Source organism: Pongo abelii, chromosome 19 (assembly GCF_028885655.2).
Source record: "Pongo abelii isolate AG06213 chromosome 19, NHGRI_mPonAbe1-v2.0_pri, whole genome shotgun sequence".
Taxonomy (NCBI): domain Eukaryota; kingdom Metazoa; phylum Chordata; class Mammalia; order Primates; family Hominidae; genus Pongo; species Pongo abelii.
The window spans coordinates 68,770,347-68,797,221 of NC_072004.2; the positions used below are offsets into that span (position 1 = coordinate 68,770,347).

General features: G+C 51.6%; 1 protein-coding gene across 8 annotated transcripts in view; it reads left to right on the top strand.

The window, feature by feature from the left end:
* Nucleotides 1-26,875, top strand: part of ARHGAP23 (Rho GTPase activating protein 23) — a 94,741-nt gene that overhangs the window by 64,657 nt on the left and 3,209 nt on the right. For 6 of the 8 annotated variants that reach the window (XM_054546500.2, XM_024234848.3, XM_054546502.2 and 3 more), the window contains 7 exons: nt 3,235-3,313; nt 7,287-7,360; nt 7,647-7,736; nt 8,593-8,718; nt 15,199-15,240; nt 15,828-15,924; nt 17,997-18,028. In XM_054546500.2, coding sequence (XP_054402475.1) covers nt 3,235-3,313; nt 7,287-7,360; nt 7,647-7,736; nt 8,593-8,718; nt 15,199-15,240; nt 15,828-15,924; nt 17,997-18,028 — 540 coding nt within the window. Of the gene's footprint in view, nt 1-3,234; nt 3,314-7,286; nt 7,361-7,646; nt 7,737-8,592; nt 8,719-15,198; nt 15,241-15,827; nt 15,925-16,345; nt 16,369-17,996; nt 18,029-26,875 lie in introns of all 8 variants that reach the window. The other 2 variants (XM_054546506.2, XM_024234849.3) reach the window with 2 other exon arrangements.

The following is a 26,875-nucleotide window of genomic DNA, read 5'->3' on the forward strand; positions in this document are numbered from 1 at the left end:
TGGGACCTGCCCCCGCTGGCCAGCCCGGGGATAGGCATCACCCCAGGCTGAAGCTGACCAAGTAAATGCAGTCATGGCCTGGGGAGCTCTGAGGCAGAGGCTCACAGACGGCAGTTTTGTCCGAGTGTTTAGGATGAGCAGAGTTCACCAAAGGCCGGTGAAAGCCAGATGAGGGCATTCCAGGCAGCTGAATGGCCTGCGCAATGGTGTAGACGCGGAAAGTGTGCCAGGAGTCAACCAGCTTTCTCTGAAGAGGGCAGAGAGTAAATATTTTCTGCTGTAGTTTTTTCTCTGTTGCGTTTCCCCCCTTCTCTTCCTCCTCCTTCTCTTCCTAATCCTTTAACAACATAAAAACCATACTTAGCTCAAGGGCCATCCAAAAGGAGGCTGTGGCTAGATATTGCCTACAGACCATGGTTTACAAACCGCCGGCTTAGAAAAAGGGGAATATATGATGTTTTCTAGAATGGCCAGCAATTTGGGTGGCTGCAACATGGAAAGAGAAGTGGCTGATCAGGCGAGATGAGACCAGCCTGTGAAGGGATCTGCAATCATACTTAAGTGTTTCCAGCAGGGCCGGCGATTCTCAAATGGTGTTTCCCAGAGTCCTAGGGTTCCCCAGAGGGGCCTTGGGAGGCCAGGGGCAGGTCAGGACCCCCTGTCCTTGCTAGAGCAACCCTGCATTGCCCTGTCTGTTGTACTGGGTTTTCATGTACAATTTTATTTGCCCAAAGGGGCTCTGATAAAAAAGATATTTTGGAAAACCATGAACGTGGGCAGTGATGTCCCATGAATCACACACGTGAAGGCTCATGGAATATACAAGTCTTCCTGTCCTTGGAGAATGAGGAGCTGAGACAAGTGTGTGTGAAATTGTGGACAAGAGAAAAAGATGATCTCTCATCAGGGACCACACTGTGATGAGGAAGGACAGGGTGCTCAGGCTGGAGCAGGTTGTGGCTGGAGGGTTTGAGTATTGGAGGAATGAATAGGAGGGGGCAGGTGGACAGGAAGCCTTTTGGGGTGTGAGATGATGGCATTTTCCAAAACCCCAGCAAGGGCCGGGGAGGGTTTGAGGGTTAGGACAGAGAGTGGATCTACCTCCTAGGCTTGGAGGTGGGGAGGGTGAGGCCCCAGGGGGACAGAGAGGGCATTTGATGGCTTCACTGAAGTCTTCAACCTTGATCTGATGGACAGTAGGGAGCTTTTGATGGTTCTTAAGCTGGGGAGGCATCGTGAGAACAAAGTTCAAGAAAGAGTAATGCTCCTGCTCATGTCCGTTGGATACGAATGGGGAGGGCAGGGGTCTGGGGAGAAGTCACTGATCTATGGAAGCGCTAAGTGTCAGGAGGACTTGGTGGTCCCTGGGGAAGGGGGAGGATGGGAGCAATCCTAAGAGTTGGCTGCGTGAGAGGGAGGAAGGAGGGGCGAGGAAGAGCCGCATGTTTGAGCTGGGGCTGGTGGTATCTTCCCCTGGCAGAAACCAGGGAGTAGGGAAGCGTGAGGAGAGGCGGAAGGGAGGGGCCGTCTCAGGGAGTGGCTCCATTGGATTTGGGGTGTGGAAAGTCCCTTGCATGGGGTGAGGGCGTAAACAGGCGCTAGATTGAGTGTGGACTAGAGAGTGGCATGGGTCCTGCTGTATGGGGCATGGGATGACCAAGGGTGAGCAGCAGAACAGCAGGGGCCACGCTCTGAGTGGGACAGAAGGAGAGGGCCGCCGGTGAGGCTGGGGTGAGGGCAGACACTTCACTCTGGAGGAGCCAGGAAGCACTGGCCAGGGCATGGGGTTTGGCAGCTGGGAGATGAGAGGAGCCCACACCTGAGGGCCAGGAGGTAACAGAGTCGGGTGGGCAGAAGCTGCACTGGATGTGTGTGAGATGAGGGGGCCATGCTGGCAGGCAGCTGGTCCAAGCCGGGGCCAGCTGGGGGCATACGAGGTGTATTGGGTGTGTTGTTTTGTCTTGGATATCATTGTGTCATTTGTTGTGGGTCGTGCTGCGAGTAAGTGTAGTGGGGAACGAATCTAACCCCTGGTGAGCCTGCGGGGAGTGTATTGTTTATGGGATTGTCTGGCATTAAGCTGTGTATCCATTGTAATGAGTGTGTGTACTGCTGTGCTGTGTCTCTTTGTTGGGGGTATTAGGTCGCTTTCTGGGCCTGAGTTATTCTGAGCCATTCCCAGCGAGGCAGCTGTGCCCGACTTGGTTGCAATGTGGGGTCATGGTGCCCCCTGGAGGACAGAAGGGACAACGACCCGGCCATTAGTTCTTGTACTCAACAACAATTTATTCTAGATAGAGTAGGGTTTCTCAACCTCAGTGGACATTTTGGGAAGAACAATTATTTGTTGTGTGGGGTTGCCCTGTGCATTGGAGGGAATTTGGCATCATCCCTGGCCTCGATCCACTAGATGCAAGTGGCACCTCCCAGTTGGAAAAATCAAAATGGCTCCAGACATTGTCAAATGTCCTCTGGGAGTGGAGTGGAGTTTGGGGGACCAAATTGCCTCCTTCTGTTAGAAATACTGATTTAGGGCCATCAGGTTAACTGTCCTAGCTAGGTGATAGGAGCACAGTGGGAAATGAGACAGACGGGATCCTGGCTCCTCCTGGAGCTTAACAGTCCTGCAGGGAGACAGGCATGAACATGGAAACAAAAACAGAAAATAATGACAAATTGGGTTAAGTGCCATGAAGGAAACAAAGTCAGGGCTGGGGTGCAGGTGACAGGGCAGTGGTGAAGGTGGCTGCTTTAGCTATGAGGGTCAGAGAAGGCCTCTCTGAAGAGCGACTTTTAGGCGGGGATGAGGAGCCAGTTGTGTGGAGGCGGGGAGGTAAGTTCTGGTTGAGGGAACCAGCACATGCCGAGGACCTGAGACAGGAAGGAGCCAGCACAAATGACTGCTGTGTCACGGGTGCTTAAACTGTGCCCAGTGGAGGCAGCAGCTGCCACTCACTGTGTCCCCACAGTGCCTGAGACTTTCTGTGGATGGGGAGGTGTTGGAGCCCATGCGCTGGCAGGAGCAGGGAGGGGCTGGGGCCAAGTGTGAGTGTGGGCACAGGACCTCTCTGGGGACTCAGTTCTGCTGCCACCATCCTGATGAGTAGAGAGCTTGGTCTAAGTGGGTCCCAGGGAGGGCCTGGTGGGCTTGATTGGGCTCTGGGGTGAATGATCATGGAGGCATGGGCATTGGGCTAGGCCTGCCTGTGGCCTGACATCTGACCCCTCCCCCAGCGCTGGCAAGACCTCAATGTGATCAGCAGCCTGCTCAAGTCCTTCTTCCGAAAGCTGCCGGAGCCTCTTTTCACTGATGGTGAGTAGGAGGTGGAAGTGGGGGCGGGGAGGGGACACCAGTCTGTGCTGCACCCTGACCACTACTTTTGTATTTGGTTTGTTGGTTTTACTCTTTTTTTTTTTTTTTTTTTGGAGACAGTCTTGCTCTGTCGCCCAGGCTGGAGTGCAGTGGCGCAATCATGGTTCATTGCAGCCTCAAGCTACTGGGCTCAAGCGATCCTCCCACCTCAGCCTCCTGAGTAGCTGAGACAACAGGTGAACACCACCACACCGAGCTAATTTAAAAGTTTTTTTTTAGAGATGGGGGGAGTTTCTCACTATGTTGCTCAGACTGGTGTTGCACTCCTGGGCTCAAGCAATCTTCCTGCCTGCCCCAGCCCCCCAAAATGCTGGGATTACAGGCATGAGCCACCATGCTGGCTTTTTTTTTTTTTTTTTTTTTAAACACAAAAGCTTGTAAAAAAAAAAACATAGATTGTACAGATGTGAATAAAGAAAACAGCACAGGACCCTGTGAATCTCCTGCTCCCTTTCACGGGAGGTTGTGTCTAACACTTTCTGAGCATTAGTGTGTGCCAAGCACAACTCCCTACAGCAACTCCATGAGGAAGGTGCTATTGTCTTCCCTCTACAGATGAGGAAACCGAGGCTCAGAGAGGTTTAATGCCTTGCCCAAGGTCACACAGGTTGTAAATAGCAGAGCCAGGATTCCACCCCAGGCGTCAGGCTCCGACGGGCTTTGGCCGTTTGCTGAACTGCTTATTCACAATCTGTTGTGTTTCTCTCCTGGCCCTCTCATATGAATGGCAGAGATACACACATGCCTGCGTGGGGTTTGGAGTTGGGTGGGTTCGGGGGTATGCTAGCAGATGTTTAACATCTGTCTCTGGGGGAAAAAAGCCCTAATGCCTAGTGTTTTCCAGCTTCCATGGTGTAAATACTCCTACCATGGTTTATTTCGAGCCACCAACGTGATGTCACCAACATGGAATTGGGAAGAGAGGCACACAGTCACTCTCAGGAGCTGGTGTGAGCGGGCTCCAGCACACCGCTGGTTGAGCTGTTTTTAACAAAAGCAGAGTTGTAATTCTGAGATTCATTCGTGTCAGTGCAGAGAGCTCTACCTCATTCTTCTTTTAAATCAGCCACATAGAATTTCATGGTTTGAATAGACTATAATTTCTTTAAGTACTCCTCTATTGATGGATATTTAGGTTGTCTTCAAATGTTTGCTATTACACAACCTGTTGCAATGGCTTTCCTTGAATAAGCCTTTGCACGCCTGGATCTGTGCTCTCTAAGGAGATTCTTAGATGTAGAATTGCTGGGTCAAAGTCCTGGTGAACCTTTCTGAGACCAGTGTCAATTGCACTCTGAGAAAGAGGCCCTGGTTTAGACTCCTACTAACAATGTAGGAGTCTGTCTCTCCACATCCCCATCAGCATTGGATATTATAACTATTATTGTTATTTGAAGGCCAGGCACAGTGGCTTATGCCTGTGATCCCAGCACTTTGGAAGGTCGAGGCGGGTAGATCACTGAGGTCAGGAGTTCAAGACCAGCCTGACTGTGGTGAAACCCCGTCTCTACTAAAAATACAAAAATTAGCTGGGTGTGGTGGCGGGTGCCTGTAGTCCCAGCTACTAGGGAGGCTGAGACGGGGGAGAATTGCTTGAACCCGGGAGGCAGAGGTTGCAGTGAGCCGAGATCACACCACTGCACTTCAGCCTGGGTGACAGAGCAAGACTCCATCTCCAAATAAATAAATAAATAATACAATAAAATAAAAATAAAAATAAAAATACTATTATTTGACACAGGATCTCGCTCTGTTGCCCAGACTGGAATGCAGTGGCGCACTCATGGCTCACTGCAGCCTCAACCTCTTGGGCTCAAGTGATCCTCCCATCTCAGGCTCCTGAGTAGCTGGGACTACAGGTTTGTGCCACCACACTCAGCTAATTTAAAAAAATTTTTTTTTGGTAGTGGCAGGGTCTCACTATGTTGCTCAGGCTGGTCTTCAACTCCTGGTCTAAAGTGATCATCCCGCCTTGGCCTTTCAAAGTGCTGGGATTATAGGCTTCAGCCACCTCACCCAGACAGCATTAAATATTATTAATATTTTACACTTTTGCTAATCAGATAAGGGAAATGGTATCTCATTCTTGTTTTTATTTTCATTGCCCTCATTACTAGGGAGATTAAATCATTTTTCATTAGCATATTGGCTGTTTCTATTTTCTCTGTAATTGCTTGATCAGACCATGTGCCCATTTTTCTGTTGGGTTGTTTACCTTTTTCTCATGTTGATTTGTGGGAGAAAAGCTCTTTGTGTTTTACATATATTAACCCTTTGTTAGTTTTTGCAAATATTTGCTTTGGCTTGCCATTTGCCTTTTCACTTTGCAGTATAGAAACTGAAAACAAATTTTTTGTTGTTGTTGTTTTGTTTTGTTTTTTGAGACAGAGTTTCACTCTTGTCGCCCAGGCTGGAGTGCAATGGTGCGATCTCGGTTCACTGCAACCTCCGCCTCCTGGGTTCAAGCGATTCTCCTGCCTCAGTCCCCTGAACAGCTGGGATTACAGGTGCCCACCATCATGCCCAGCTAATTTTTGTATTTTTGGTAGAGACGGGGTTTCACCATGTTGGCCAGGCTAGTCTCGAACTCCTGACCTCAGGTGATCCACCCTCCTTTGCCTCCCAAAGTGCTGGGATTACAAGGCGTGAGCCGCCGCGCCCTGCCTAACAATTTTTAATTTTATTTTTATTTAATTTTATTTATTTTTTTGAGTCTCACTCTGTCACCCAGGCTGGAGTGCAGTGGTGCAATCTCGGCTCACTGCAACCTCCGCCTCCCAGGTTCAAGCCATTCTCCTGTCTCAGCCTCCCAAGTAGCTGGGATTACAGGCGCCTGCCACCACGCCCAGTTAATTTTTGTATTTTTAGTAAAGGTGAGGTTTTGCCACGTTGGCCAGGCTGGTCTTGAACTCCTGACCTCAAGTGATCAGCTGATGCGCCTCAGCCTTCCAAAGTGCTGGGATTACAGACGTGAGCCACCGTGCCTGGCTGAAAACGATTGTTTAAAATGTGACCAAAGCTGTTCATCTTTTCTTCATGGATTCTGCATCTCATGTTTAGGATGGCCTTAAGATTATAAAAACATTTTCTTATTTTTTCCCCAGTGCTTTTATAATTTTCAGAATTGGCTCTGCCGTGCGATTGCATTTGTGTATTGTGAGCTAGAAATGATCCCGCCCCCCGCCGATGGCAGCCATTTGTCCCGGGGACATCTGTTGAGGCCCCCATCCTTTCCCTCGATTGGAAGTGCTGCCTTTATCATATAGTAAATATCCACATGGACCGCTTCCCCTCTTTCTAGCCTTAACATTGCTCTGCCTTTTCTGCCGTGCCAGCCGTCTTCAGCTGTGCCATCCATTTGGGATGTTTCAGTCTCTGGTAGGGCAGATCCTCCTGCGTTACTCTTTCTTTAAAAACTATTCCTGGCTGTCTTTGTGCATTAGCTCATGCAGATGAATTTCAGAATAGGCTTATCATGTTCCATTTTTTAAAGGTCCCCGTGGACTTGTTCTGAAGGGGGTTGGGGGAATCCTTGGTGGAGGCTGTCTGAAGCCCCTCCTCCTCTCCAGGTGCCCTTCTCTTCTGACCTGCTGAACCTTGGTGTCCATGTCCTGGAGACAGGGGCAGGGACCCCTTTTCTGGGATCAGCATGCAGCTCAAATCATATTGCCTCCCAAATGAACACAGCTGGGCTACCCCAGGTCAGGTGCACACCCGAGTGTAGCTGTGGTGAGTGCAGCTGTGGTGAGTGCAGCTGTGGTGGGTGTGTTCACATACACAAGAGGCTGTCGCCCATGCTGGAGCCCCCGAACTGGAGGAGTTCAAAACACAGCCCTCCCAGCAGGGCCCTCGGCCCGGAGAACAGAGGAAGGCGCTGCCCCCACCTCTCTAAAGAGTCTCCGCTGTGTTCTAGACAAATACAACGACTTCATTGAGGCCAACCGCATTGAGGATGCGCGGGAGCGGATGAGGACGCTGCGGAAGCTGGTAAGGAGAGAGAGGTGCTGCCAGGCACGAGGTGGGGCGGCTGCCTGAGCACCTCTGTCCCAGGAGGCAGGGAGTCCGGTGCTGCCCACGACCCCTGTGGCCTTGGAGAAGCCCTGCTCCACTCAGGGCCTCAGTTTCCCCATCCATACAAGAGAACGGGGGGTTAGAGGGTAGGTTCCAGACTCCCTGAGGCATGGTAGTGGGAGACCTGTGGGGCGTGGTGGTGATGGGGAACAGGGGCAGGCCCTTACAGCCTGTCCCCATGCCCCTCCTCTCTCCTGCTCAGATCCGGGATCTCCCAGGACACTACTATGAAACGCTCAAATTCCTTGTGGGCCATCTCAAGACCATCGCTGACCACTCTGAGAAAAACAAGGTGGGTAGGAGTCCCGCATGGAGTCTGGGGGAGGCAAGCACAGGACTTACTGTGTGGGGGTCCTCAGCACGCGCTGAGCTCCTGCAGGTCCAATAAGTCAGACCCCTCTAGGCACGCCCTCCTCCTGTGACTGCTCCATCCCCATCCCGCTCCTACATGCTGGCCAGTGCTTTCCCCCAGAGAGCCATCTCCTGAGTTTCTGAGGGCTTTCCAGAGGCAGGAAACCCCAGCCCCCCGTATCCAATGCATTGTCATCCTCTGACTTAGCTCAAGTCCCTCGCATTGCATTTTCCTCATCAAACCCTTTATGCCTTCTGGTTCTGCAGTGGGGAAAATGAGGGGAGTGATAGGATTTTTTGTGTTTTTTTGTTTGTTTGTTTTTTTGAGACGAAGTCTCACTCTGCCGCTCAGGCTGGAGTGCTGTGGCACGATCTCCACTCACTGCAACCTTCGCCTCCCGGGTTCAAGCGATTCTCCTGCCTCAGCCTCCCGAGTAGCTGGGATTACAGGCACCTGGAAGTGATCGGATTTTTTTTCCCAGGCCTAAAATAACTCCTGGGACCTCCAATATGTTTTCTACTGCAGGGTCTCCCACTGCTGGTGCTGACCACTCAGGGCTGCCCTGTATGGGTGTGCAGGTTGGGCACTGCTCATGGCTGCTGGGCCTGGGGATGAAAAGGGCTGAAATTTGGCCTGTGCTCTACTCATCAAGCATCTCCATGCCCATACAAGGGGGTGTCCACCCTCTAAGCTGGGGACTGGTGAGGATGTAGTTGGGGACAGAGGCCTCAGGGGCTAGAGTGAGGGAGGACTGAGTTCAGGATGTTGACAGTGACCTGCTTTCCCTGCTGCCCAGATGGAACCCCGGAACCTGGCCCTGGTCTTTGGGCCAACACTGGTGAGGACGTCTGAGGACAACATGACAGACATGGTGACCCACATGCCTGATCGCTACAAGATCGTGGAGACACTGATCCAGCACGTAAGCCCCTGTTCCGGGGGGTGCCCAGCAGCCCCTGGGGCCCAGGCCATGTTCCTCTGAGCCCCTCGCTTTTGCTCAGCCTGGCGGGGTGTGCCCCAGGAAGGGCTCGGCAGCTTTAGAGCATGCTGCTAGGGTGGTATATACTCCTCCAAAGCCATGGGCTGCATTTGAAGGCAAGGCAGGAATGGATCCTGGAATCCCTGCTGCCCTGGGATGTTGTGTCCCCAGCAGGAGAGTCAAGAGGCCCCCGAGCGTCCAAGATGCCTGGGAAAGGCAGAAGAGGAGGAAGGCAGGGAAGGTGCTACTGGTGGAGGGCAGAAGGGGAAGCTTCAGAAGGTGGCCCCTGGAGAGGTGTCCTGGCAGACACGAGCAGACGGGGGCCAAGGTCTGGCCTGACATCAGGAGGCCCCGGCTCTAGTGACTTTCCCTGCTGGCCCCACTGAGGTTTCAGGGAGGTAGTGGTGATGTCCATGGTAACAAGGAGTGGATGGGATAGGGCACAGGGCCTTGGCCTGAGGCAGGAGCCTGCACCGGTGCTTGGCGTGTACTGGGCTGGCCACCTCCCTTCTCATGGCTTCCTGGATGCCAACAGCCCTGGTCCCGTAGGTTCTTGTTACTGTGCATGGGCAGAGGAGAACCCAGAGTGGCCAGCAGAGGGCGCAGGAGGCCTTGGTCTTCCAGAGCCCAACCCTAAGGCAGCACTGCCGCCTTCTGGGGCGCACACGGATGTCATTATGAATCATAGATTTTCCATTTCCAATTCTTGTTACAGCCCACAAAGGATGAGAACAGAGCCCCTCCTGCCAGGGGAAATAAGACTGACAGCTGGTGAGAGGAAGGGAAGCCTCAGTCCGAAGCCCCCTAGACACTTTAGGGAAGGAAAGCTGGGCCCTATCACCCCCATTTTACAGAGGAAGAAACAGGCTCAGAGAGGCAAAGCAACTTGCTCATGGTCACACAGCTAATAAGTGGCAGCCCAAGATTTCAAGCCAGATCTGACTGACCAAAGCCTGTGCTTTCCTCCCGCTATCAACCCAAAGGCCAGACTCCTAGGTCCCTCCTTGAGCTGGCTTGGGACGGAGGTAGGGGGCCAGGGGAAGGAGGCAAGGTGGTGGGCAGCTGAGCCATGTTAACAGCCTTGCTTGCCCATCTCCCTCCTTCACTGCATGCTCAGGGCTCCGAGCCACAGGAGGGAGGATCATAGCCTGCTGCATCCGGACACTGGGAACGCCACTCCAGAGCTGTCTGGGAGGCCAGGGCTGCCCTGCAGCGTCGGGGATCCTGATGAGGCCTTGGGAAAGCTTAGCTCTCCAGGGCACTAGGGGGCCCCGGAACCTCCCGTGAGGGTGTGTTTTGGGGGCAGCAGCAGGGAAGAGTGGGTGTCTGGCCCTGTGCTCCTGGAGAAGTCCCTGGAAGCCCAAGGCCTGAGGTCAGCCAGCTGAGGCATCAGGAACTGCAGCCTTCAGGGAGGAAGGAGGCCAAAGCCCCAAGGGGGAGTCCCTGCTCTGGGCATGGTGGAGAAGGTGGAGTTTGTCTCATTTAGCACTGACACTAGTGCCTGGCACACAGTGGATACTCAGTGTTTGTGGTGTATAAATGAATGAGTAAATTGCTAATTGAGGTTACGTCAGGCTGGGCTTTTCTTTCTCTTTCTTTCTCTCTCTCTCTTTCTGTTTTTTTTTTTTTTTTTTTTTTTTGATAGAGTCTCAGTTTGTTGCCCACGCTGGAGTGCAGTGGGCAAATATGGCCCACTTCCAGGCTCAGACGATCCTGCCATCTCAGCCTCCTGAGTAGCTGGGACTAGAGATGCCACCACCACACCACCTGGATAATTTTTGTATTCTTTTGTAGAGATGAGGTCTTACTATGTTGCCAGGGCTAGTCTTGAACTCCTGGACTCAAGCGATCCTCCCATCTCAGCCTTCCAAAGTGCTGGGATTACAGGTGTGAGCCATCACGCCCAGCCAGGCTGGGCTTTTCTACTCAGAGATTCATTCCCGAGAGCTAACTGAGCTGGTGTCCTTCCCTTCTCTGCCTCCTTGGCATGTGAACGTAACCAGCCCTGGATGATTGTCGAGGGAATGAGCCACCCACTCTGCAAACCCTGAAAGCCTGCCCACCCAAGCCTGCCGGCTCTGTCTAGCCGGAGGCTCCATGGCCAGGGCAGTGCTGCTGTCACTTGGGGCACCCAGACAGTCTTCAGGTCGGAAAGAGGGTGGCAACTGAGGGGTAAAGAGGAACAGCGACTTGCCCAGGGCCACGCAGCAAGATAATGGCAGCGCAGAGAGGAGAGCAAACCCGGGTGTCTGATCTCGCAGCGGGCAAGTTGCCAGGAGCCCCTACCTGTGTTTACGAAGTCAAATGGAACCCAAACAAAGATCACCTCAGGGCATTTGCTCAGGGACTCACTCAGCAAAGGCAGCGATACCTAATGTTTCTCAGCCTCAGCACTAGTGACCGCTGGAATCCAGATAAGTCTTTACTGTGGGAGGCTGTTCTGTGTGTTATAGGACATTTAGCAGCCTCGCTGGCTGCTACCTGCTGGATGCTGGGAATATCACTCTAGTTGTCACAATCGAAAATGTCTCCAGACATTGCCAAGTGCCCCCTGGGGTGAGGGGATTGATGGCAGTGGCTCTGGGGCCAGCCTGCTCCTATGTGCTGTGTGGCCTTGGACAAGTTCCTTACCTGCTGTGCCTCAGTCTCCACATCTGTAAAGTAGAGATGACAATACTGTTTACCTCACATCATTGTGAATGTCTGCTAAAGCATTCGCGGCGGTGCCTGGTAGGTCCTAAGTGTTGTGTGAGAATTGACTGTCATCCTCTTCGTCGTGGTCATTATTCCACGCCAGAGACAGATCCCTGTGCTGGGAACACGGAGGTGAATGGGAGCCTGCTCAGAAGGAATATTGCCAGCGGGTGTGGTGGTGCGTGTCTGTGGTCTCAACTACTTGGGGGGCTGAGGTGGGAGGCTGCAGTGAGCCGAGATGGCGACCCTGCACTCCAGCCTGGGTGACAGAGTGAGACCCTGCCACAAAAAAAAAAAAAAAAATCCATAAAATGATGCTTCTCATTCATTTATTCATTTAATAATGTTTATCAAAGTAAGAGCTGCGTCTCTTTGTGCTCTGGGCTATGCCCAAGGAAGCCCCACAGAAGGACCCACTCCGGCCCTGGGTGCAGGGCTGGGGTCGTAGTCATGGGGTTCTTGAACTGTCTTAGAGGACCATGATGAGAACTTAGCCAGGCAGAGCAGGGAGAAAGGGCATCCCAGGCAGAAAGAACAGCACGTGCAGAAACAGGGTGGCAGGAACTAGTGTGGATTCCTCTTGAGAGCCGTGGCCACCCGGGTGCTTCCTGTAGACGCCGTGGCTTGCAGAGTACTTCTGGGCACCTTCAAACCCGAGTTAATGGCTGGCTTCTTTGGGCCGATCCTCAGGCTCCCCCTGGTCAGCCTGTCTCTGGAAGCCGCACTTTTGAATAACGGTAGCTGACGTCTATTATACATTAACAATGTACTGCACTCGACGTTTTCCATACAGTATTTCATCTCAATCCTCCTCAGACCTAGAAGGAGGTACTCACATCATGCCTGTTTTAGAGATAAGTAAATAGACTTACAGAGGGAAACTAACTTGGCTAGGGTGAACGTGAACCAAGATGACTGACTCCAGAGCTTCCATTTTTGTTTTTCTTTTCTTTTTCTTTTTTTTTTTTTTTGAGACAGAATCTCACTCTGTTGCCCAGGCTGGAGTGCAACAGCACGGTCTCCACTCACTGCAGCCTCCGGCTCCTGGGCTCAAGTGATTCTCCCACCTCAGCACCCCCAAGTAGCTGGGATTATGGGCGCACACCACCATGCCGGGCTAATTTTTGTATTTTTAGTAGAGCTGGGGTTTCCCCCTGTTGGCCAGGCTGGTCTTGAACTCCTGACCTCAGCTGATGCACCTGCCTCAGCCGCCCAAAGTGCTGGGACTACAGGTGTGAGCCACTGTGCCCGGCCAGAGCTTGCATTTCTCTTATCTTCCTTTGCTCTCTTCTCTTCTATCTCTTTCTTGTTTCCCTTCTGGCCTTCCTGTGCTGTTTAAATTAATCACATGTCAGATCATGAGCAATAATAACTGAGGCTCATGGCGCATGCTCAGGCAAGTCCCCTTGTGCTGTGTGGCCTTGGACAAGTTCCTTACCTGCTGTGCCTCAGTCTCCACATCTGTAAAGTAGAGATGACAATACTGTTTACCTCACATCGTTGTGAATGTCTGCTAAAGCATTCGTGGCAGTGCCTGGCAGGTCCTAAGTGTTGTGTGAGAATTGACTGTCATCCTCTTCGTCGTGGTCATTCCTCTACGTAGGGATATAGGTATCCCTAGGATACCTAGGGGAATCCTCTTCATTCCCCTAGGTGCCCACTCTTAATAGGCTAATATGTGTCCTTCCAGGACACCTTCCACTTATTGTAAATGCATGGCTATCCTTAAATGTATATAATATTCTTTGTGTGTTTTAAGTCTATGTAATGAGATTGTAAATTGCCTATTCCTGTTCTTTCATAGGTGTTGAGGGGGGTAAAGGGTAATTGTCTTAATTTTTATTCATTTATTTTTTTTGAGATGGAGTTTCACTCTTGTTGCCCAGGCTGGAGTATAGTGGTGCGACCTCAGCTCACTGCAACCTCTGCCTCCCAGGTTCAAGCGATTCCCCCACCTCACCCTCCCGAGTAGCTGGGATTACAGGTGCGCACAACCATGCCCAGCTAATTTTTGTATTTTTAGTAGAGATGGGGTTTCACCATGTTGGCCAGGTTGGTCTCAAACTCCTGACCTCAGGTGATCCGCCCGCCTCAGCCTCCCAAAGTGCTGGGATTACAGGTGTGAGTCACTGCACCCGGCCTGTCACTGTCAATTTCTAATGCCTATCAGTTTCTGTGTCTTTCTTCCACCACATCTAAAAGCCAAAAGTGGTGGGGTGCAGTGGCTCATGCTTATAATCCCAAAATCAACAACAAAATTTTTTTTTAATCAGATGTGCAAGGTGGCACATGCCTGTAGTCCCAGCTATTCAGGAGGCTGAGGTGGGGGAATCTCTTGAGCCCGGGAGTTCAAGGGTACAGTGAGCTAGGATCATGCCACAGCATTCCAACCTGGATAACAGCGAGAGACCCTATCTCAAAAATAAATAAATAAATAAATACAATAAAAGCCAAAAGTGCCTTAGTTATTTCTTGGAGCTTGCCAAAGTTCATCTCTTTACTTGCTCAAGTATTCAGTTAAGAGAGTCTTTGTGTAGTAAACTTTCTGATGTCTCAGGATAGCTTTATTTCAAGGCCGGGTGTGGTGGCTCCAGAGAGCAGGAGGTTCACTTAGGGGGTGATTAAAACAATCTGTGGTGTGCCTGTTAACCCCAGCACTTTGGGAGGTGGAGGTGGGCGGATCACTTGAGGTCAGAAGTTGAGACAAGTCTGGCCCACATGACAAAACCCCATCTCTACTAAAAATACAAAAATTATCCAGGCATGATGGCGTGCACCTGTAATCCCAGGTACTCAGGAGGCTGAAGCCAGAGAATCACTTGAACACAGGAGGCAGAGGTTGCAGTGAGCCAAGGTTGCACCACTGCACTCCAGCCTGGGTGACAGAGTGAGATTCTGTTGGAAAAAAAAGAATAGCTTTATTTTACACTCAGATTTAAATGAGAGGTTAGCAGGATATAAAATTCTAGGTTCCTTCAGCACATCAAAACTTACTTTCTTGTCTTCATGTGTCTTGCTGCTGAAAGTTCCAAGTACCTGTGATACGTGTTCATTTATAAGCAATCTGGATTTTTTTTTTCAGAAAACTTAGAATTTTATCTTCAAGATTCTCAAATTTTACAAAATATATTAAAGTGTGGGGGTCTTTAGTTTCTCTCTTATTTGGCCTTTATGAGAAAGCTCTCACCTCCTGCCCCTCAGGAAACCTCCAACACCTTTCTCCTGTCATTTTCCTTTTCTGGGCTGGGTACGTGACACCTTTGTTGTCAGTGTGGCACCCATGGGTGGCAGGTGGCATGGGGCACGCTCGGCTGTCACAGTCATGGACCTGGCCAACACTAATGGCACTGGTGCCTCGCTGCCCCCCAGCTCGCTGTGGGGAGTATACCATAGGGGTGTGCCCAGGACAGTGTTTAGAGAAAAGCAAGTAAAAGCGAAGCTCTCCCTAAGCCTATCTCCTGTCTGAGGTGGCTGCTCCCACTCCCTGCCGTGTTTCCTCCCACACTGGGGTCCCACCTTTTCTCTCCCCCAGGGTTTTTCATAGTCTGTGGGGTCAGGTTTTAGGGTCCGTCAAGCTCCCTCTGAGCCCTCTTTCACAGCCCCGCCAGCCTGGGGTTTGTTGAGAGAGAGGCGCCCCTTGCCGCCTGAGTGGGTCCTCTGGAATGAGCAGGTAGAAGAGACTCTTCTTTCCCATGCTGATTTCATCCCTTCCTTTTGTCTTCTCTGCAGTCAGACTGGTTCTTCAGTGACGAAGAGGACAAGGGAGAGAGAGTAAGTGATGCCGCGGGCTGGGCTGGCATGGGGGCTGGTCTGGGGTGAGCCCCAGTCCTTGGGGGTGGGGCGGGCAGCGGGACTTAAGCCGGGGAAGGTGTCTGTCCTTGAGGCTTCCTTCAAGTCTGATGGAGGAAACACAGACCCTCTCCTCAGGAGCCCCTAGTCTGATAGAGATGCACAAAGCTTGCCTTCAGGAGTCCCCAGTCTGACTGGGGGAGATATCGGCCTTGCTCAAAGGGAACCCAATTCAGGAGTAAAGGCAGCTCCTGCCCTCCAGGCTACTGAGAAGGACTTAGGTTGGAGGAGTTCCAGTCTGGTGCGGGAGACACAGCTCCTGCCCCCAGCTGAAGAGGCCGCTCTGGACTTCGCGGTTCCGAGGTGTTGAGGAAGGCACAAAACTGTCTAATAGGGGACATGTAGGAATCATCCTCGAGAGCACCCAGCTGATGAGGGAGATGGTCCCTGCCCCAGTGAGCCCGGTCTGATGGAGGAGACACGGGCTCTGTCATCAGGGCACCCCCCTCTGGGGGGTCGGCAGCCCAGTGTCCGAGGGCATGCCAGCTGACCCCTCCTCCTGTTCGCAGACCCCTGTGGGCGACAAGGAGCCTCAGGCAGTGCCCAACATTGAGTACCTCCTGCCCAACATTGGCAGGACAGTGCCCCCTGGCGACCCGGGGTCAGGTGAGCGCAGGGGCCTGGGAGTGGGGAGGCGGGAGGGTGGACACTGCATTCCTGAGGGTCCCAGATGCCTGGCCAGATGCCCAGCTTCCCTGTGCCACCCCAGCGGGGCCCTCCCCTGCCAGCCACCATGGAGATGGGGCTGTTGGGGGCCTTCTCCCTCCCTGGGGAAGTCCAGCTTGCCCCGTGCCCACCTCCTGTCTGCGCAGCTGCCCCGCCCCGGGCAGGGCCGGAGCTTTGTTCCCCCTCTCTCACTGGTTTCTTTCCTCAGCCTTTAATGTCTCGTGGGCTGGCTGTGTCCTTCTGGGCATGTTCCTCTTTTTAATTTTTCTTCCTTTTCTCCTTGCACCCCCGCCTCTCCCTCCTCCTCTCCCCGTGCTCTCCTCCCACCCCCTTCTTTTCTCCTCCCCCTCCCCTCCTCCAGCGGACCTGTTGGAGATTTAAAGGGTACAGTGCGGTGTCGCGGCCTCGGTCACTAACAGTGGCGGGTGATTATAAGAAGGCTGGGTGGGCACAGAGGCAGGCAGAATGTCCCGGACTGTGAGGACCCCACGCTGACATGCCAGTTACCCCTGCTTGTTATCCACTTACCCCAGCAGTTCATGCCCTTCCCATCCTAAAGCCCCTTCTCAGGAGGAAGGAGGCACTCACTGAGCCCAGGGCCCTCCCCGTTGCCTGGACACCTGGGCATCGAATTGCTGCCCTCCTGCAGTGCCACAGACCCTGCGGCCTCTCTTTGCCAAGTCTCACCACTGCTAGTCATCCAGGCTGGGAACCAACACTCTCTGGAGACCAGCGATGCCACGCCCAGAAGCTTCTCTTTATCTCTAACTCCTGCCTCAGTCACCCCAATGGGCCGCCTCTTCCTGCTTAAGAAACCGGGGCCCTAAGTCCTGTTTACAGGGCCTGTGGCCCTCTCATGGCAGAGGACAGATGATTTACATGCTCAGAGACAGATGAGGGCCACTCCCTTTGTGGCTGCAGCCACTCCCCCCCGCCATGGTTGTCCCTCCCTTTAGTTTTAGCATTTCTGTTCCTCTCTGACAGAGGCACACAGGAGCTCCCTAGTCACCAGAGGCAGGCTCAGGAGGGGCCAGAAGACATGGGGGTGGGACGGCAGAGAGGGACCCCGTGTCTCTTCTAATCACCCGCCGCCCCCCGCGCCCCGTGTGTCATGTGTGGTTGCCCATCTTGCTTTTCTCACCTTGTGCAGGGGGAGGGGTCTGGAGAGGGGGGCGTCTAACTTGCCTGCCAGAGAGTGTGGATTAACCGCACCTGCCCACTACCCTGTGGGACCCCAGGAGGCCCTTGGACCAACCTGCTCCCTCTCTAGCCTTGGAGAGGACCCGCCAGGACGTGTTTCTGGTTCCTTCTCCACCCCAGTGATATTAAGGGAGTGTGACCCAAGTCCCATAGAAATCATGCTTTTAGTCTCCTTCATAACTGGGTGATAACTGGGGACCCTGCCCATGAGGCAGGGTGACCCCAGGTCTGGAGGTGGAACCTATCAAGGCTCTAATCACCAGCCCACTCCACCTCTTGCATCCCACCCACTTCATTTCTGCCCTTTTATCCATTATTCATTTGGTCCCTCTTCTTTGTTGTGTGCGCGGGAGTGGATGTAGGGCACCCACCTCTCTGTGCACTGTGTGGTCTCCATTTCTCCAGAGCATCTGTGATTTGCTGTGTTTCACTGTGGTGGTTTCCATGGACTGCACCTGATATTTGGCATTTTCTCTCCAGTGCTTCAGAGTAACAGGGACGGGTGGGGAAGGGGAGAGGAACCAGGCTCAAAGACAATGCCCCCTTGCGCTTAGCCATCGGTAAATGAGGGGCCAGTGGCTGGCAGCCTGATGTCACTTCCAGGAAGTGGCAATTAACATCATTTTCTGCTCCATCCCTCTCCCATAGATGGACATCAGAGGTCCATCATACTCCTAGGGCCTGGGGAGATCTCATGTTTCAGAATTCCCTGGTTTCTGAAGCCTTTGAGGAGAGGGAATTGTGTGCATAAGACTCAGCTTTCTTTTTCCCTGATGTAACTTTCATTTTTTTTTTCTGTCTTTCACCAACAGATTCTACCACCTGTAGTTCAGCCAAGTCCAAGGTATGTATGAAGGCAATTCTGAAGGCTTGATCCCTGTACAAGCCAGCCCACTTTGGTTTTTGTTCAAGGGAATTGAGGGAATGGCAATTGGACCATGGAGAAAGTTGATGGTCCCTGGGAGGGAAGGTGGGAGGTACTGAGTACCCAAGGTAAGCTGAGAAGTTGCTTACCTTGGCAGTGTTTGGTGAGGCATCTGCTGTAGTAGAAGGACCTGGCCTGGGAGTTACATGGCTAGGAGGCATTGTCGCTCAGTGGTTAGAAGCACAGACTCTGGAGTCAGACAGTCCTGGGTTTGAGTTCTGGCTCCACCATTTAGTAGTTTGGGACATTGGGCAAGTTACTTAACCACTTTCTGATCCTTAGCTTCCTCATCTATAAAATGGGGATATCAGTAAATCTGTGGGGTGCTATAATAAATAAAACAGATATCCTTTAAGGTCTTTGGAGAGCCTAAAGCAAGCAGAAGGAAATAAAGAGAGGAGCAGAAATCCATGAAATTGAAAACAGTTGAAAAAAAGCAATGAAACCAAAAGCTGGTTCTCTGAAAAAACATCAATGAAATTGATAAACCTTTAGCCAGACTAACAGAATAAAGAGAAAGATGGCACAGATTATCAGTATCAGGGATGAAAGAGGGACATCACTACAGATCCCTAAGTTATTTTTTATTTTTTACTTATTTTTTTTTTTTTGAGATGGAGTCTTGCTCTGTCACCCAGGCTGGAGTGCAGTGGCACCATCTCGGCTCACTGTAAGCTCCGCCTCCCGGGTTCATGCCATTCTCTTGCCTCAGCCTCCCGAGTAGCTGGGACTACAGGCGCCCACCATCACGTCCGGCTAATTTTTTGTATTTTTAGTGGAGACGGGGTTTCACCAGGTTAGCCAGGATGGTCTTGATCTCCTGACCTCGTGATCTGCCCCCCTTGGCCTCCCAAAGTGCTGGGATTACAGGCGTCAGTCACCGCGCCTGGCTACAGACCCCTAAGTTATTGAATTTATGGGCATAAAGTTGCCCCTAAATTCAATAACTTAGATAAAATAGACCAATTATTTGAAAGATTCAGAGTGCCAAAACTCACTTAAGAAAAAATAGATAACCTGAATAGTCCTATACCTCCTAAGGAAATTGAATATGTAATTTAAAACCCCTTAACAATGAAAACTTCAGGACCGGATGTTTTCACTGTTAAAGTCTACCAAATATTTAAGGAATTTTTAAAATTTTTAAACAATTTACTTTAATAATTTTAAAATATTCTAAATAGAAAACAGTATAATTTTAAATATTGATATATTTAAATAGTTATTTAAATATTTGGATTATTTAAATGTTATTTAAATAGTTATTTAAGAAATAATACCAGCCGGGCACAGTGGCTCACGCCTGTAATCCCAGCACTTTGGGAGGCCGAGGCGGGCGGATCACAAGGTCAGGAGATCAAGACCATCCTGGCTAACATGGTGAAACCCCGTCTCTACTAAAAATACAAAAAATTAGCCGGGTGTGGTGGTGGGCGCCTGTAATCCCAGCTACTCAGGAGGCTGAGGCAGGAGAATGGCGTGAACCTGGGAGGCAGAGCTTGCAGTGAGCCGAGATCGCGCCACTGCACTCCAGCCTGGGCGACAGAGCAAGACTCCGTCTCAAAAAAAAAAAAAAAAGAAAAAAAGAAATAATACCAATTCTCCACTATCTCTTTTGGAAGATAAAAGAGGGTGGCTGGGCACCATGGCTCACATCTGTAATCCTAGCACTTTGGGAGGCTGAGGTCGGATCTTGAGATCAAGAGTTAAAGACCAGCCTGGCCAACATGGTGAAACCCCATCTGTACTAAAAATACAAAAAAAATAGCTGGGTGTGGTGGCATGCGCCTGTAATCCCAGCTACTCAGGAGGCTGAGGCAGGATAATTGCTTGAACCTGGGAAGAGGAGGTTGCAGTGAGCCGAGGTCGTGCCACTGCACTCCAGCCTGGGAGATAGAGCGAGACTCCATCTCAAAAAAAAAAGAAAGGAAAATAGAAGAGGAAGAAACACTTTCCAACTCATTTATGAGGCCAGCATTACCCTGATACCAAAACCTAACAATGCTTTTGAAAAAGATAAGGCTAATTCATTTGATAATACCAGAAATACTTGTTGAACGTCTACTCTATATCAGTACTGTGCTGGGTACTGAAAATATAAATAATGAGCCAAACAGATAGGTTCCTGCCCTCACGAAGCTTATCTTCTAATGAGAGCAGACACTAAGCTAATGAAGAAATAGACTATCTGTCTGGCAGGTTTGGAGGCACAGTGGAGGCAGAAACCAGATGGAATGAGCTAATAAAGTGAGAGAGGGAAAAGCGCATACATAGACCACTCTTGTGAGAAGTCCGATTGTGAGGAGATATTTACAGAACAAAAATGGGAAAATATGTGGCTTGAGGAAAACTTTCATTGAAAGATGAAAACAGCCAGGCATGGTGGCTCACGCCTGTAATCCCAACACATTTGGAGGCCGAGGCAGGAGGATCCCTTGAGCCCATGAGTCTGAGACCAGCCTGAGACCTCAACTCTACAAAAAATGCAAAAATTAACCAGGCATGGTGGGGCATGCCTGTAGTCCCAGCTACTTGAGAGGCTGAGGCCGGAGGATCATTTGAGCCTGGGAGGTTGAGGCTGCAGTGATGAGCCATGATCATGCCACTGCACTCCAGCCTGGGCAACAGAGCAAGACCCTGTCTCAAAAACAAACAAACAAACAAAAAAAGACAAAAGCACGTATTTACTTGCCAATGGGAATGATCCAGGTGAGAGAGAGAGAGAGAGGAAGAGCTGGACCCAGGGCCCATGAAGCAGCAGTAGCCTGTGCTCCTAGCAGATGCATCCCCAGGTGTAGTAGGAAGAGAGAGAGGTGGCAGGGGGCACACTAGCAGGCAGTGTTGGCAGCAGGTCATTGGGGTCGCTCCCAGCTGATGGCTCTTTCCTCAGCGAGGTGGAAGGTGAGGACCTCTGCTGGGCGTGAAGGTGGCAGGGAAAGTCTGAGCAGAGTGAAGGAAGTCTGAAATTGGTCCCATGAACCAAGGCAGGTTTCCTGAAGGGGCCGAGGAGCATCATGGGCAGGCCGAGGCCTCCGAAGGCTGCGGCCCCTTCTCTAGAGCCAGCACTTTGCCCAGCAGCCCTGCCCCGCCCCTTTGGGCCTGGCTTCTCCACACTCCCCGGAGAGCCCCTTCTGAGTCCCTTCTGGCCAGAAGATGTCCTCATTTGCTTCCTGTGACCCCACCGTGTCTCCAGTGGACTCAACACTGACCTCCCCAGAGCTCACAGGCCACTGCCTCCCTGAAGCCTCCTGGCTTGAAATTCCTTCCTCCTGAGACGCTAGCAGTTACCACTTCCCAGTCTGGGCCTGCCTGACTCCTGCATTAGCCTGGGAACTCCTGCAGGAGGCCTTCTCAATCATAGGGCCTTGAACAATAGAACGTTCTTTTCAGAGAGTACGTCTTTACTGTAAACTGACTCAGAGACTTCACTGCGACCCAGTGAGTTCATCACAATCACTAGTATGAGATGAAAGAGGAGGGAATGCACATTTACTGAGCACCTACTAGGTGCCAGCCAGTATGCAGATAACTTTTCACAAACATCGGTTTCATTTCATTTTTACGGAAGACCCTTGAGTTTTGTACCATCCCCATTTTACAGATGGGGGAACCAAGGCTCAGAGAACTTAAGTAACTAGAAGTTTGGGGATATTCTTGGGCCTCAGGCAGGGGAGCTGGTTAGGTGGCCTCCTTCCTTGGTGGTGCTCTGGTGTCTGAGTTCTGATCCTCAGTTCTCAGGCTCTGAGTGTTTCTTGATTTTCTGGCACAGGGACTGGCTCTGTCCTGAGCCTGAGCTGAAACCAGCCGGCCAAGCCTCTAAGAAACGGAGGCATGGACGAGGCTGCCGGTCTATTAAGTACAGCGATAGGAATAACCGTTGCAGGGACAGGGACGTTGAGTTGTGTGTGCCGCAGTGGTCTCAGTCTCATCTACTGGGGAGACCAGGAATCGGAGTCAGGGAAGCAGGAGGCACCAGGCATCTGAGAGCCTGCGGCCTCCTGTCCCGGCTGTAGGGAAGGGGCTGCCTCGGGCACCAGGGCCTGGCCTCCCGCCAGGCTGTGAGCTCTGAGGGTGGGCACAAATCCTGCAAGAGCCGGACACTCACGACTGCCAGCCTCTGTCTCTCTTGCCTGACTCTAAAACCCAGGTTCGTGATGGTCAAACTGTGTTCCCTGGAGCCACCATGGGGTCGTGACCACCAACAGGTGTATGAGAGGACCAAGCGTGCAGGGATCCAAGCTCCCACAGCCTCCATCTGAGCCACTCTTGGTTCTGTCTCACGTTGCTGGGTTTCTAGGGAGGATTCGATTTGGACAGAGTGCTCCGAAGCTCATCAAAAACCATTGTTCTAGATGTGACAGCCCTGTCTCTAGACTTCCTCCAGGCTGTGTCCAGGACACCCAGACGGCTCGGTGCCCCAAGTTACAGCCACATTCTGATCCTGCCTTCCTGTGTGGATGGTTTAGGCTGTCCCGGATAGGAGTGTGGGCAGGCACACGTGGCAGTTTCTCAGCTCCACAGCGGGTGGAGTGGAGCTGTTCATTACTCAGAAGGCTCCCTTATCATCTTTTTTTTTTTTTTTTTTTTTTTTTTTGAGACAGGTCTCGCTCTGTCACCCAGGCTGGAGTGCAGTGGCCTGAACACAGCTCACTGCAGCCTCTAACTCCTGTGCTCAAGTGATCCTCCTGCTTCAACCTCCTGAGTTAGCTGGGACTACAGGCACACACCACCACTCCTGCCTAATGTTTTTGTATTTTTTGTAGAAATGGGGTCTTGCTTCTTTGCACAGGCTGTTCTTGAATTCCTGGCTTCAATGGATCTTGCTGCCTCGGCCTCCCAAAGTGCTGAGATTACAGGCATGAGCCACTGCACCCCACTCTCCTTATCATCTTAATTCCAAGTTCTTGAGGAAGGGGACCACTTTTGTCTTCTCTGGTGGTCCCTCGCTTACTGCTTAGCTTTCTTTACGGCCTGCAGTAATCCCCGAGCACCCCCAATGGTACAGGGAGAAGTCTAGCTCCTGACCAGGCTCTGATTTCCCCGGCCCTGCCTTATTCAAGTCCCTCAAATTCCTTGACCCCAACCCTTGCCCCATAAGAAACCTCCCCATGACCCTGACCCTGACGGAGAACTGGCCGTGGAAATTTTTGCATTGACAACAGATATTGGAATGCAGGGATTCCCTATCTACTTCAGGCCCCTTCAAGAATCAGAGGAGGCCAAGCATGGTGGCTCATGCCTGTAATCCCAGCACTTTGGGAGGCCAGGGTGGGGAGATCACTTGAGGCCAGGAATTTGAGACCAGCCTGGCCAATATGGCGAAACCCCGTCTCTACTAAAAATACAAAATTAGCTGGGGGTGGTGGTGCACGCCTATAATCCCAGCTACTCGGGAGGCTGAGGCAGGAGAATCGCTTGAACTGGGGAGGCGGAGGTTGCAGTGAGCCAAGATTGCACCATTGCATTCCCAGCCTTGGCAATAGAGCCAGACTCCGTCTCCAGAAAAAAAAGAAAAGAAAAAAGAGGAAAGTTGTGCACTCTTACTCCAGAAAGACACCTATCTACACAAATCCTGTGGCAGGTTCAAGGAGTTTATGGATCCCCAAAGCCTACCCAGGGACTCCAGTTAACAGCGCCTTCTCCAGAGTATTCCGGCTGGTAATTAGCTTGTTTGGCAGAAGGTGTCAGTCCAGCCATCATCAATAATGTCTTTAGTCATCGCTGATTCCTAAGTTTAAAGTATTTAACAATATGAATAGTTACAATTTATTGAGCATTTGCTGTGTTACTGTGCTCAGAATTACTAATCCTCACAAATGCCTTGTGAGTTAGAGTTGTCCTTATTTTGCAGTTCAGGAAACAGAGGCCAGAGGAGCTTCTCTAACTTGCCCCAGGTCTCACAACCAGCAAGTCGCCTGCTCCAGAGCCTCCCCTCTGAGACAGAACCCGTTAGGAGATGAGGCCTGCCCTGGGTGATCCTGCCCGGCTGTGAGATTAGAGCTTGAGAGCAGGATGGGTATAAAGTCATCTCAGGCTGCTGTAACAAAATGCCATAGCTAGGTGCCTCAGACAACAGAAATTGATTTTCTCACAGTTCTACAGGTTAGAAGTCCAAGATCAAGGTGCCAGTGTGGCTCATTTCTGGTGAGGGTTCCCTGCCTGTCTTGTAGATGGTAGATGGCCACCTTCTCACACTGTGTCCTTACAAGGCAAGGCAGAAAGAAAAGAGAGCGCAAGCGAGCAAGAGAGCCCAAGCCCTCTGGTGTCCCTTCTAATAAGGGTACTAATCCCATCAAAAGGTCCCACCTTCACCTAAACCTAATTATCTCTCAAAGGCTCCACCTCCAAACTGGGGGTTAGGGCTTCCACATGTGAGTTTGGGAGCTACGCAATTTAATCCATAGCAGTGAGTGAAACCAGCTGTTGACTGGCTGGTGGAACTGGGCTCGTTTCTGTCCGGGTCTCTGAGTACTGCACTGGCCAGGTTTGTAAGCCCACTCCACAGCCATGTGCCTGACACCTGGCAGGTGCTCACTGTGTGTCAGATGAATACACTGGACAAAAGAAAAAAAAGGTTGGGGGCGCGGTGGCTGATGCCCCTAATCCCAGCACTTTGGAAGGCCAAGGTGGGAGGATCACTTGAGGCCAGGAGTTCAAGACCAGCCTGGCCAACATGGTGAAACCCCATCTCTACTAAAAATACAAAAATTAGCCAGGTGTGGTGGTACATGCCTGTAATCCCAGCTACTCAGGAGGCTGAGTCATGAGAATTGCTTGAACCCGGGAGGCAGAGGTTGCAGTGAACCGAGATTGCGCCACCTACACTCCAGCCTGGGTGACAGAGGGAGATTCTGTCTCAAAATAATAATAATAATAATAATAATAATAATAATGCTCTAGCCTGGTGCAAGGGTCCCCTATAAGCTCTGCATGGAACCCCTCCCTGCAGCTGGACACCTCTGGTGACAGGGACCTCCATCATAAGATTGCTGTGACAGGGAGAAAGTTCATTATAGTGACCTACATCCAGGTCCTTGTCACTTCCGTCCATTGCTCTTGCTGGCCCCCTGCTTCCTGCAGTATATCCTGGATTAACTCCCTGATCTCTCTGTGAATCTGCTGACCTCTGCATTCCTTGGAAGAGAAATCAATCTGACCTCCTTGCTTCTGGAACCAGCTGGGATGAGAGGGTAGTTTGATCAGGTGATCCTAGCGGCCTCTTAAGTCTCTCAGAGAGCACCGGCCAGGAAAGAAAGCAGTATTGGCCACCATATGCCCCAGGCTGATCCTAGCAGTACGACCACATTGCACAACTACAGGGGGCGCCTTCTGGTGTTGTGCATTGTGGGCAACCATGGCCCAGGAGCCACATGCCTGTGACTCCTGAGTCCCTGACATGCTCTGGTTTTCTCAGAACTAATTAATGTGAGAGAGGGGACAGTGGCTGCAGTGGCCACAAGAGGCATCTGGGTCTCCATTCATTATTACGCCATGGCTGAAACAAGAGGTGGTCTGTGAGGAGGGGTTGAAGGGCAGCGTGACCTTGTCAGGTCATTCCAGCCCAAGACAGGAACCAGTCCCAGCATCTGCTTCTACAAGGCTTCCTGTGTTAAGGGGACTTCATTCACCAATTGTTTGTTCATTTCATGTTTATTGAGCACCTGTTATGTGCCATGCAGAAAGAACCAAGTCACAGCCTTTGCTCTCAAGGAGCTCAGAGTTCGATGAGGCTGATGTGAGAAGAGCTAGGAGCATAGTGAGATGACAGGAACATAGAGAAGTGATCTCCCATCTCAGGCAAAGGGAGGGCTGGGAGGTTGCTGTATAGAGGAAGCCATGTTCGAGCTGGGCCTTGAAGGGTGAGTAGGAGCTCATCCAGCAAATAGGGCAGGGGGACATTAAGGGCTGGCAGCAATGTAACAGTGTAGGTCACATCAAAGGAAAGGTTGGTAGGGCTGTATTTCCACAGTGAGGGCTGTGTTGGGGTTGGGGTCAGGGCAGAGCAGGGCAGTAGGCTGGGAAAGTTGGGGCTGGGTTGTGAAGAACCCCATGTGCTGAACTGGGGAACTTGTGCTTTATCCTAGTGGGTGCTGGGGTATGCAAGCTTCTGAGCAAAGCTGGGTGAGGATCAGATTCCTGCTTCAGAATGGTGGCTCTGGAGGAGGGACCCGGGCTGGGGCAAGGGTGGAGGCAGGAAACCCTATTAGGAGGGGGAGGAGGAGGAGGAGGAGGAGGAGGAGGAGGAGGAGTTGGCTTTGGGAGCCATTTCAGAAGAATCCAGGACTTGGCTGTAGGTGGAGGGGAGAGGGAGGAGTCACAAGACCGCCCTAAGGTGAGCAATGTGAATGGAGGCAGTTTGGGGCAGGGGTAGGTAGGATGCGATGGTTCCGGTTAGGTGAGTTTTAAGAGCCTACAGACACCCAGGCAGAAATGGATTCTCAATGGGAAGAAGAGTCCCGGAGCTCAAGTGAGTGTGGTGTTGGACAGGGAGGCCTGGATAGCAGTGCTGCTTGGGAATGGTATTTTCTAGGGAACACGAACAGAGAAGGCAAAGGGGCCAAAAACAGTCCTGGGAACACTGAGTCTTAGTGGGGAAGGGCGGGGTGGGGGGGTGGGGTGGCAAGAAGAGCCTCCCAAGAGGCAGAGGAGAGGCCAGAAGGGTGGATGAAAACCAGCTTCCAGAAGGCCATGGCCGGCAGCATGGGCCCTCCTGGGAAAGTGTGAAAGGCCAAGGCCCCAAAACCACAGAGTGTAGCAGTGAGGGCT